The 12907-nt window shown below is 42.3% G+C and overlaps 1 protein-coding gene across 1 annotated transcript in view; it reads right to left on the reverse strand.

Moving 5' to 3' along the window:
• Positions 1-2042: 2042 nt before the first annotated feature.
• SRRM4 (serine/arginine repetitive matrix 4) overlaps positions 2043-12907 on the reverse strand; it is a 109646-nt gene continuing 98781 nt past the window's right edge. The window contains exons 10-13 of the mRNA XM_088143160.1: positions 10922-11017; positions 6740-6850; positions 6081-6227; positions 2043-4256 (exon numbers count right to left, since the gene is read on the reverse strand). Coding sequence (XP_087999286.1) covers positions 3986-4256; positions 6081-6227; positions 6740-6850; positions 10922-11017 — 625 coding nt within the window. The 3' untranslated portion in view covers positions 2043-3985. The remainder of the gene's footprint in view (positions 4257-6080; positions 6228-6739; positions 6851-10921; positions 11018-12907) is intronic.

Raw genomic sequence — 12907 nt, forward strand, 5'->3', positions numbered from 1 at the left:
GGTTCATGCATAACGCTAAGTCACCAAAACTGGGCTCAGACATCACACCACACCAAAATCAAACCGACCAATTGTAAACAGTGCAAGGGGTGTATATAGCCAATCATTAGCATGTCTTTGAGGATCCATGGTTGGCTGGCTGGGGAATTCTGGGAACTGAAGTCCATACATCTTAAAGTTAGCATGTCTTAGAGGGTGTTTGTCTTCCAGGAAGGTGGAAGTGGCAACAGATATGCCCTAGTATTGCTCGTACCAACCAGGTTATTTCTGCATTATTACTTGCTCTCTTCCAGGGGGGTCTGCAAGGTAAGGTCCAAAAAGTCAAGATGGTTCCTGATAACAGGTAGTCCCCAGTTTAAGGACGAGTTCCATTCCCAAGGTCTGTCCTTAAGTTGAATTTGTATGTAAGCCGGAACTGTATTATTGTGTAATACTGTATAAGTAGTATTGGCTAATGAACTCGAACCATTGTGCATTTAACTCAAATGATTGTGTATTTAACTTGAATTTTGCTACCATAGGCTCCATTCTTAACTATGTCCATAAACTAGGTGTTCTTAACCCGGGGACTCCCTGTATTATATGCACAAAGATGGAAAAATACTGAAATACCCACAATGGAGGAACGGCTGGTGAAGATGACAGAATTTGCAGAAATGGCAAAATTGACTTGTTTGATTAGGGAGAAGACAAGAAGTACATTTGTTAGTGATTGGAAACCCTTTATGGACTTTTTGCTCAAAATGGGAAAAAATGAATTGATGACTTATGGATTTGAGGATTAGAAAGGGCAGAATATGGGGAGAACAGAATTAAGATAGAATCTTAGGATAGATGAGAGATTAATTTGTAACTGCTATAAAGATCAGAAGCTGCTTCTTTATATTTTCTTTTCTTTCTTTTTCTCTATTTACTTTTTTCCCACTTACTTGTGTTATCTCTCTCTTCATTCTTTTGTTCTTTACACTTATGCTGTATGATTGTCTTTTATTACTGTAAAAATTTTTAAATAAAAATTATAATTAAAAAAAAAGTCAAGATGATTTCCAGTCTTTCAAAAAAGTCTTTATCGTTTTTTTCTCTGACCAGATGGGTCAGCTTCGCCATTTCTGCAAGTTCAGTTAATTTTATCATTCAATCTTCTTTGGACTTTTTGTTGAAAGAAGAGAAAAAAAAATCAAATTGATGATTTTGCAATTTGGGGATTAAAAAGGGACAAAGAGGTTGGGGAAGAGATTAAGATGATAATTACTCAATAGAAAGAAGGGTGGAATGCATAACTATGTTCTCCCTTTTTCTCATTTCTTTCCTTTTTCGCTATTTCTTATTTTCTAACTTGGTTTTTGTTTGCTTGCCATGTTTTGTGGCTACCATTTTGACTTTTTTGACCACACCCTTAGACACCCCTGCTAGTCTCTTCCCTACCCCTGCCAATTTGTATGATTTTTTTTTTTTAATTTTAAGACAAGGAACTGTGAAGAAGCCAATTCTTGAAGCCACGTGAAATGAACACCCAACTCCTAAACCATATAACGGCAACTGACTTAAACCGTTTTGGATGCAATTACCCAAAGTTCAGATTTTGACCCTATCTACCCAAACGGCTTGCACAATCATATTTCTATTTCCCCATCTGCATCCCGTGTTTTGTGCACGCTGTTTCCACTAGTGGATCTTTTTAAGGGCAAAAAGCGACATCTAAGAATCAGCAAACATTGTTTGGCCCTGGAATCCCCGATTTTTAAAAAACTAGATGTATTTTATTAGATCCCTTCTTCTTAGCTACCTTATGGCTCAAATTACTTAAAAAAAACCCAAAAGAACCAAAAAACAAAGAGAGTAATAGCCCCGAAAATGGAGACATCCTTGTTGATTTGTCCTAGGAGAGGATCAGCCAGCAGAAGAGAATCTATGTAGCTCAGGGTTGAACTGTGGAGTTCTTGGGGTTCTCTGAGCTTGGTGGTTTTCTTGCAGATGTATCTAGGTAATGTGCTGAAGATGTTACCTAGACAGGTAACGAAACGTCTGCAAGAAAACAACCAAGCTCAGAGAACCCCAAGGACTCCACAGGATCAGCCAAATTTGGAGGGTCGCTTAGCTGGCATCACCCTTGAGCAAAAACAACCTGCTTTTTTCCTGAGATGGAAGGTGAGAAGAAGGCAGCTGAAGAAGTCAGTGGGCAGAGATGTAGCTTGTGGGTCTCCAAGCCAACCCAACCCCAAAATATAACAATATTACAATATTAAAAAAAAAAAAAGCAATAAATTAAAGGCGGTTAACAACCCGGCCACCATTTGCACGCATTCCAACAGAATAGCAAAGATAATAAATAAAGGAATGAATAAATAACAGAAGAAACATAGAACAATGCTGAGTTGACCAACAAAGTGAAGGATTGTTAGGTGTCCTGGAATGGCCCTCTAAGTGGAGCCCCGCTGCTGGGGCCCATAGACCTTGGTGGCCTGGCCATTGGGAGAAGGATGAAATGTGTAGATTTGTTCGGCCATCCTGCCTTGCAAGAAGAGGAGACAAATTGAATTGTTGCTTCTATTGATGCACGTTTTACAAAGCCCACGTCTTCTGTCTTTACTCCATAGGTGATGGCCACAGGCCCCAGAGTACAACGAAGCATGTCCCAAACCAGTGAAGCAATTTGCTTTCTAGCACATAGAAACCAACCTCCAAGATGGCAAATTCAACGAAAATGGGAAAAAGCCATCCTATTTTTAACTGCTGCTGTTTAAAGGGTCATGTGATTCTCTCTCCTTGTGAAAATGGACATTTGACTTGGTTCTGTATCTGGATGGCTTTGAGCTGTTCACCATGTTGGAAAAGTCTGGAAATCTGAACATTTGGGGCCTACATAAGAACACCCTTAAGCTTTCACACAAACATGCTGAGCTTGGTTCCGGTTAACCTTGAGTAGGTCTTTTCAAGTTTTTTGTCTTAAACAAAATGTTGAGTTCATTCCACCAGTTAGTTTAGGGTTCAATGCGTTGTGTGAACTCAGAAAACTGATGAATTCGGTAAGCTGGGAAGTGTGCTGTGCGAACAGCCTGGCTATAGGCACAAGAGAGTGAGTTTGTCACATCATTGTCACACAATGTGGTGCCATGTGTGTGAGGGTGTTGTGACGCATGTGATGTCACTTACCCCCCTTTGCCTCTTCTCCATGGGTACCAACCAAGTGTGTCTATTCAGCTTTCAGTGCACGTTGTGAGTCTGTTGGCAGAACCAGCTCAGAAGTGACGTAAATATTTTGTAATGGGCTCCCTGGTTATTTTAATTTCACCTGTATAGCCCCGTTAGGTGTTCCTTCCCTTCACATTTGCAAGGCAGGGTTAAGGAGGGGGACATTTAAATGGGAGACAAGATTTTGGATTTGTGTTGAAGCATGAAGGGCCCATCTCCACATGGGCCTAGCCTAGCAGGTTGTACACAGCCAGTCAATGAGAGGTAACCGGGAAGAGAATGGATTCCATATCCCATATGGCTCAGACAATTTGTGGCTTGCATAGAAGGATGTGCTTCCCAACATGAAGAGGGGTGTTGAGTTGTTTCAACCTTCTGTAGAAGAACAAGAGACTCACCTTCTTCGTGGTCTTCTCCAACAATACATTCCCGAGTTTGCACCCCAGGAATTGACCTTTGGTCTCGCTCGGCCCCCTTCGTTCAGTGACACCCTCCCCAAAGGGGTTCCGTGGGCACAAACAAGCCAAGCCACAAAGAAATAATAACACCGAACCAAGGGCAGCGTGTGGTGGGAATGCAACCAGAGTGAGGAGCAGAGTTTCTACAAGGGGGGGGGCAGGGAATGACATGGAAGGAGGGGTGGGGGCCTTCCTTTCAGAGCTTCCCCCTACCACAGGCCATGGTAGGCTACATTATTCCAAGGAGTGAGGGATGGAGGGCCCTCCCTAGAAGGCCGCCCCTTCGTGTGGGTTGGAGCGGAGGAAGGTGATGGAAATCCACTGTGACGGGCCAGCTAGGAATGCCGCAAACTGTCATGGCTGCCCGTTGAGGCGGAACTACGGCTGCTGCTTCGCGGACTGCTTCTTCCCCCGCTACTCCGGCTCCGGCTGCTCTGGGCGTTGCTGCTCCAACTTCTGCTGCAGCTGCTCCTATCGCTCGAGTAGCTGCGACTCCGGGCTGGAGAGTAACTGAGGCAGCTGTGCCCGGAGGAGTAAACGCTGGAGCTGCTGGGCGATGAGGAGGAAGGGCTCGGTCTGTAGTAAGGGATGGGGCGCTTTCGGGCGCTGTGGAGGGAAAACCGAGAGGAGTGGGAGCAGAGGCAGGAGGTGGTCCCCACCGTCCCCTTGAGAGGCTTTCTCTGCAAGTAGGACCCCCCTGCCCCCCACAAGAGGTGTTCCTGCCCCCTTGTTTTGGCTGAAACAAGAAAAAAGGGAACTTGGGGGGAATGGCTTTGATGGTGAAAAGGGGGAGGCTGTGGAAAGGAGGAAGTGACATTGCAGCCTTAGAGAAGGAGGGCAAAATATAAATGTAACTGTTGTGAAGAAGATCGGAAGCTGCTTGTTTATAACTTTCCTTCCCTTTCCCTTTCCCTTTCCCTTTCCCTTTCCCTTTCCCTTTCCCTTTCCCTTTCCCTTTCCCTCCCTCCTTCCTTCTTTCCTTCTCTCTCTTCCTTCTCTCTCTTTCATCTCTCTCTCTCTCTCCCTCTCCCTCCCTCCCTCCCTCCCTCCCCCCTTCCTTCCTTCCTTCCTTCCTTCCTTCCTTCCTTCCTTCCTTCCTTCCTTCCTTCCTTCCTTCCTTCCTTCCTTCCTTCTCAGAAGTCACCATGGGAGAATTTCCTTTCCTTTCCTTTCCTTTCCTTTCCTTTCCTTTCCTTTCCTTTCCTTTCCTTTCCTTTCCTTTCCTTTCCTTTCCTTTCCTTTCCTTTCCTTTCCTTTCCTTTCCTTTCCTTTCCTTTCCTTTCCTCCCTTCCCTTCCCTTCCCTTCCCTTCCCTTCCCTTCCCTTCCCTTCCCTTCCCTTCCCTTCCCTTCCCTTTTCTTTCCTCTTTCTCTTTCTCTTCCTTCCTGTTCTTCTCTCAGCTTGATTTCTTTCTCATCGTTGTTCTTTTGTCTTGTGCTGTTTTTGTGGTTTTGGTATTGTCCTTTGTTTTTAAACATTTTAGCAGTTGTAAACCGCCCAGAGTCGCTGGGAGTCAGGCAGGATATAAATTTAATATATGATGTTGATGATGAACTTTGTGGCTAACTGGGCTTCAGTGAGCTTTTAAGTGGAGCTATCTTTGAGGGCAGCCATGTGGTCAAAAAAGTCAAGGTGGTGGTCGCAACAATGCAGTCAAAGCTCCACCTGATTTTTATGTACATCAACACATGCTTTATTATTACTATTTTTTAGATTTAATGTAGCCAGCCACTCCAGTGGATTCTGGATGGCTTAGAAAATAAGTGCGACCTGCATTTGATGTGTGCAACTCACATAAAAAAAAGCGGAGCTTTGATTGCACTCTTGCAGTCATCTTGAGCCTGCCATCTTGAGACAATTTTGACCATTCCCTGTGGGTAATAATAATAATAATAATAATAATAATAATAATAATACTTCTGCAAACCTATTTTACTCCATCCTTCTTTGTGGCTATGTGAAAACAAGGACTCACCTCTCAAACATTGCTAACAGAGGGGATTAAAAAAGATTGTGATGTTCTTTACACTGGGTCTCTGGGAGTCGGGTGGCATCTACATTTATTAAATTATTATTATTATCATCATCATTATTATTACTTATCTGAAAGGGCAGTGCAAATGACTCATGAAGTGTAAAACAATTGATAAAACCCAAGCATGTGTCATCAGGATGAGCATAGTATAGACTGTTGTGGCGCGATTGGTTCTAACTCTGATTCCGTCTCTCTTTACACGCACGGGCACATGAATAAAATCCCATTTATGTCTCTTCCCATCAAAATAACCTGTTTTCTTGCCTCCATGAAGCTGCATAACAAACTTGCAAAGCTGGCGAGGAGGAGTTTAAGGTCACCATGTGACACCATGGGTCACTGTTCCTGCCCAAAAGAGGGGGACGTTTAAGGGGAGGAGCTGAAAGACCCCCTCACCTGGTTATACGCCGTGCTTCCAAGTGACTGGGAGAATCTCTCCGACGCTTCCTCATGGGGGAATAAGATTGTTTGCGCCGGCGGCGGTCCTGATGCCTGTGGGACTCCTTCCTGCTGGAGTCATAATTGTGATCTTGTTCCCGGCCCCTGAGAAAAGAAGTCCCCAGAGAGGTTGGAGGCAGCTCACTGTCTTGATGGTGGGGCTTGGAACCAAGACTGGTGAGCCCACAGTGTAGCCCACCAACCCTGAGAAGTTGGCTTGTATGGCTTGTTGGAGTCCACAACATTATTTCAGCGCATTGCTCATTGTGGTCAACATGTTGCACCTTCCAGCAGATGGAATGGACATATTCCGAGCTTCCCCCCTGCCCATCCTACGGCAAGAGAGAGAACCCATCCTCTGCCCCGCTCGTTTGTAATCAAGATGGGAAACAAAGGGAAGAAGGAAGAGGACATGGGAGGGGAAAGAGGAAAAGAGCCATGAGAACGGCCTTGGAAGAACTGAAGGGCCGGTGGGGAGCATCCTCTTGATGGGATTCCCCCGCAGACAAGAGTCCTGGGCTTACAACAGCCCAGGGTTGAAAGCAGCAAGATGGATCCCATGGCAGTGGGTGGGTTTGCAACAGGTGGTCAGTTGGGTGGGGGATATTTAGACCTACCTGCCAGCCCTATATTGAGAATAGCTAGGACTCCGTCGGGATCTTGAAATTCTGCTTCCAGTTGCTCTCTTGCAGGATTTGGGCGAGTAACTAGGGGAACGGGAAGAAAATCTGGAAACAGAAGAGAGGTTTAAGACACCATGGAGAAAGGCAGGGAGTGGGATCTGTTTCTGATCCAAACTGCCCTTCTTTCCTTCTTTCCTTCTTTCCTTCTTTCCTTCTTTCCTTCTTTCCTTCTTTCCTTCTTTCCTTCCTTCCCCCTCCTCTTTCTTTCCCTCTTTCTCCATCTCTTTCTCTTTTCTTTCCTCCCTCCCAGTATTTTAAATGCTTTTATCACTAATTATTGCTAATGAATTATTTATACACAAATAACACAATAGGAACACAAATAACACAATAGGAGCAGCAAGTGGTGGGGAAGACATTAGGTAATTAAAAATATGTTAATATCATACTGAACAGAAACTCTGAAAAATCTGGGCTTATCAGGACTGAGAAAATGTTATCCCAATCTCTTTCGCTTGGCTCCTCCTGCAATGTAACATGAGTAAGCAAACTGGGAACCTCTAAACTGATTTGTTGAGCATGATATCTTGAATACCTGGCTTATTCCTTTCCCAAAGAGTTAGGACTATAAGAAGAGAACAAACTGTGATTTAGGATCAAGAGGAGTTAGGAGAGGGAGAAGGCAGAGATCCCAAATCAGACATAATGCTGAACAATGAACAGGAAAAAAAATCCCCAAAACTGGCTTATTAGCCCCTTTCCCTGAGAAGAGGAACTAAGATGATCAGGCTGAAGCTAGGTTCACGTATTGCATTAAAAGATTGCATGGTTTGTTGACTTCTGGTTTAGAAGATGTGTAAATCCACCCATGATGGATTTACATTATATGCAAATCAGACTATTATTTCTTGTCACCAAACTGTGGCTTAAAGCATCCTCTTTTAGCATTATGTTTGCATAAGCATGCTTGTTTATTCCTGATCATTCAGAATTCTTGGCAGACCTGGTTTGCCGGGATGTGCACAGCTGGCTAGCTATTTGTCCTGTTTATGGCTAAGAAGATGAAACGCTTCTGATTTTGCAGTGACATCCCAGCCTGTAACAGCCATTATGTAGGACAGACAGGTAGAAGATTGGCAGGAGGCACCTAAGAACATCAACGGGCAGTCAGAAGGCCTGATGAAAATTCCTTAGTCTCTCAGCCCATAGACAATGTCAACCACAAGTTCTACTGGGACACTGTCAATACTTTAGATCAAGCCAAATCAAAAAAGGCTAGGGAATTCCAGGACGTTTGGCCTTCTGATACATCAGCCATCCACAGACTCATAGAGATAAGCCCCAACTAAATACCATTTAAAGGATATAACCAAAAGTCAAAGAAGGAACCCACAGCACATTGTCCTACCATAGCATACAATGTGGCAAAATTCTGGGTGGTAGCAGGTAAAATCAGGAAGATGCTGGTGTCTACCACAGGTTAGCAAAACAGTTTCTCTCTTAAGTTTCTGCTTCTTCATTTGCTTATGCGTTTGCTTCCTTCCACCTTTGGCAACTGCTTTTATACCTACTTGTTTTAGGTGTTTATATGTATATTTGCTTGTCTTACATACCACTTTTTATTTATTTATTTATCTATATGGGGTTTTTGTGAACATACAAACGTTAGCCATATTTTAATCTTATTCTCACTTAGGTCCAGATTCCCCATGAAAGTTCTTGTGAACCTATATCATCCCTTCCATTTCATATTATAGTTTTATATTTCTATACCCTTTTTATATTGCATTGTTGATGCTGGTTTTTGGCCAAAATAAAGTTTGCTTAGTTTACCCTGAAGTTTCTTTGGATAAACAACCAGGAAAGAAACAATACCCTATCAAGGAATTCTCAACCAATGTAATGACCGGTGGGAATGACCTTGGGAGACAGGAGGAAGAGCCACAGACTAGACATGCAAAAAGTATCTCAGTCCACAGAAGGAAAAGGGGCGTAGGAAGCATCTCAGAAGGGACCCTCCCTAGTTTTCTGGAGAATAAAAGGAGAGGAGGGGAGAAATACTTTCAGACTTGCAAGATTCTGTCACTGTAACCTTACAATAAAGGGAGTGTTAGTACTCTTGGTTGGTGCTTCTTTTGTGGACTACCTTGAGGAGCTGGCAACCAACCAACCAACCAGCCAAGACTGGCAAGGCAAGTGCCTTTGCATAAACAGTCAGAAAACTCTACCAGCCGGCAACTTCACTTCCCACTTCACTGATGATGTTACCTAGCCTGGTAATGAAACGTCTGCAAGAAAACAACAATACTCAGAGAACTCCAGGAAACCGACTCCCATGCTCTGAAATCCCCTCCCTATGGAGATGCATTACCCTCCATCTCTTCTGGGTTTCAGGAGGACAGACAGTTAAGCAAGTGCAGGAGAAGGGCATGCTGTCATTGAAGATTTGATTTGAGCAGACACATGTGTTTGTACATTTTTCCATTTTGTATAATTTTTGTACACTGTGTGGAGTTATTTATTGTTGGGAGAGAGCTAATTTGATGCAGTAGTTAAGGCTGGAAGACAGGAGATGGTGAGTTCTGGTCCTGCCTTAGGCATGAAGCCAGCTGGGGGACTTTGGGCCAGTCCTTCTCTCTTAGCCTAGGAAGAAGGCCAGGGCAAACCACTTCTGAAAATCTTGCCAAGAAAATGGCAGGGATTAGTCCAGGCAGTCACCAGGAGTTAAGATGCGCCTTGGAGTCAAAGGCGCACACACATGTACACACACACACACATTATTGAGGTGTATGTGTCTTTTGCTTGGTGATTTTTTAAAAAAAATGTTAGCTGTCCAGAGTTTCCAGGAATGGACAGCATACAAAAACCCTTAAGCAAGTAAATAATTATATCAAACTTTAACTTCTCTAATTTATGAAATACTTTCCTTCTTTTAGTAGGAAATGATATGGGATTTGTTTTATGATATGATATGGGATTTGTTTTATCAATGGTTGGATGAAAAGATATAGTAATGTAATAGATCAGCAAATTATATAATAGAAACTTGACAAACTGATATAAATTATTATATATATATATATATATATATATATATATATATATATATATAAAATCAATGGATAAAAATGATATAAATCTTATTATGAAAGCTGGTGTTATAGACTAGTAACAAATGAATAATAATTGATAACTGATAAATATATAAATATGTGTTGGATAGATGACATGAGATTTTATATAAATGATGAGTGAAGATTATGAAAGGATGGCACAAATGATCGGTAACTGGCTGACACACGGTTTGAAATGGAAGATGGTTTTTTTATGCTTTTTATGTTATTGTTTGTTTGTGTTTGTTGTAAAAAATAAAAAATTTATTAAAAAAAAAAAAGCAAGTAAATAATAAACCAAGCCATGAACCCATCATTACCAAATGTAATGATTATCACTATCTTGATAGGCTTTCCAAGGAGATTAGAAATATTCATGGAGAGGAAAGCTGTCCGTAGCTCCTAATCAGGAGAGCTCTTAACCATCACTACAAATCAGAAGTGGAACATGTCTGATATTAGGACTAGGTGCTAGAAGAACTGGAGTGGGAAGACACTATGATACTCATGACACACACGTGGGCTTTGCCCAGCAGCCTTAGCTGGTTTGATTGGGAATAGTATAGAGAATTTAAAAACCCCAATGGCATAGCTGCATTTATGTTGCCGCGGTCATTGTTTCTAATTCACCCAATTGTTTCAGGTTTTGAGTTTCTATAATTGCAAAGTTGCTGAAAACATTAAAACGACTTCAGTAATTACAAAATCAATGAAAACATTAAGAACAGGAAATGAAGCAATAGATTCAATTGAACGATGGAAGAAGTGAAAAGTTACTTACACCATTACAACACGCCAATAATAAAGCAAACACTTGCATGTTCCTCTGTGTGATAGGAGCCCTTTCACTAAAATCTCGTGGGAAGATTGGCTTCTTCCTGCTCTAAAATTCTATAATTTTACAAGAAAAGATCTCTTTGGAATAATGCATGGAAAATATCTCTATGGAAGCCACTGTTACACTTTTTTTTTTTAAAGTGGCACATTTTGGGCATGCCTTTAGGTACCAATCAGCGCAGTTATTTGGAAAGAGGTCTTTGTATTTGCCCAGCAGACCACTCACCTTGTCTCTGATGAACAACATGACCGGCTTGGTGAGGATCTCCGTCCTGCCTTGTGACGTAAGGGATCGGATTGGCTAGAGTCCAGAGATGACCTGCTAGAAGGGGACTCGTTTCGAAGACATGGCTGAAGTGGAGAGCTGGAAAATGGTGGAGATACAAAGCTGGCCTTCTTCTTTCCAAGAGGTTCAAGAGATGGCCAAACCTCTCCACTGAAAAGAGAAGTTTTCCCAAAAGGAAATCATTCTAGATTACAGGGGACCTGTGAGAAAGTATTACTCCAGCTAGAACCTTGGGACCATCCTTTTATAAAGGATGTTCCCAAGGTTCTAGCTGGAGTAATACTTTCTAAAGTACTTTCTACTCCATCTAAAACAGTAACACACTGCTTTAAAAAAAAGAAAACTCCATCTACTTCATTATTAGCTATTTTAGCTGTACGCTTCAGGAAGGATGAGGCATCCTTTTAGGAGCTAGGAGATTTTTTTAGGAGCTCCTTTTAGGATATTCAACTTTTTTGTAGTGAGGAGGCTATGGTTGATAGAACAGAAGGCAGGGAAGCCATATCACACACACAAACAAGGCTAGGATCTTCCTTCCTTCCTTCCTTCCTTCCTTCCTTCCTTCCTTCCTTCCTTCCTTCCTTCCTTCCTTCCTTCCTTCCTTCCTTCCCTATTCTATGTGATGCTATATAACTTTTTTGTGTGTTTGCACCACAAAGAGGCAAGAAACCACAGTCATGTTTCATCTCACCACTGAAATTTAGCAGTGTAGCCAGGCTGTAGGGCAGTGAGCTTCAGAGGATACAAAAAAGTGAGCTGGAGGTAACATGCAGCTTTAGACCTTCCTGGTACCCAGGGAATCCAAAATCAATGTTGGGGAAGGGGGACTTTCCTACTAGAATCATAAAACCCTGGAATGAGAAAGTTCCCTTGGGGCCATCTAGTCCAACTCCTGCTCAGTGCAGAAATCCAAATTCAAGTCTTCCTGAGAGATGACCTATGCTGAAAAACCTCATGCTATCTGACCTGTTGATAGAGATTTATGTTAGTAGTTTGTTTAAAATTTCATGCCTTTCTTCTAATGCATGGATGATTGTCAGGACCCCCAAGGCAGGCACAACCTGGAATTTGAGAGACTCAAGACAACGTGGCTATGGACAATATATTTATTGTAATTCAAGAATGGTAGCCTTTAAAAACAGTTGATAGTCATTGACCCATTAAAGCTGATTGCAGATGTATCTCCTTTGGCTTCAGATGCAGTGTCTTCTCTTGCACTTCTCTCTTCCTAACATTAATCTGGCCTTTCATTTCCTGTACTCGCTTGCAAATGTCAATTGCCTGTTTACATTTCTGTGTTCCTGCCCTCTAGCTACTAGCAAAACCCTGACAAGCATTGCTCATGCCAGAGACTGAATTTGGGGTGTTCTGGGTATAAATTATTATCTCCCAACTTTCTCTAGTCTCTTTCTTGTTGACTCTTGATCAGCACTTCCATTTCCCCATGTCGCTATTGGGTTGGCAAGTAACCCTAAGTCATTTAAGGGAGGCAATGAACTTATAGCCAATGAGGTCAACTGACATACCCTGATTTCCAGATTTTTTTTAAAAAGCAAGCAGAGGGTAGCAAAAATAACTAAAATTAAAAATGGCATGTTAATTATTCCTTGTCAGCAACAATCAGTTCAGAGATAGGAGGCTGTAGCCGATCTACTTTCACCCATAATTGAGAACAAGTCAACTGGATTTAATGGGAAGAAGGAATAACCTTGGGGAACAGGAGGAAGAGCTGCAACCAAGACAACAGTCAGATAAAAGAAATCTGAGTCCGGGGCAGAAATGTAACTTGAGAAAGCGTCTCAGACCAGACCCTCCTTAGTTCTCATGAAGATAAAGGGAAGGAGGGGAGAAGCACATTCAGACTTGCAAGAGACTGTTACTGTAACCTTGTATCAATAGTAGAAGTAGCATTCATACCTCTACCTT

Source organism: Python bivittatus, unplaced genomic scaffold (assembly GCF_059951505.1).
Source record: "Python bivittatus isolate LINGU-HERP-01145 unplaced genomic scaffold, Pbiv_v1 ctg000280_np1212, whole genome shotgun sequence".
NCBI classification, from domain to species: Eukaryota; Metazoa; Chordata; class Lepidosauria; order Squamata; family Pythonidae; genus Python; species Python bivittatus.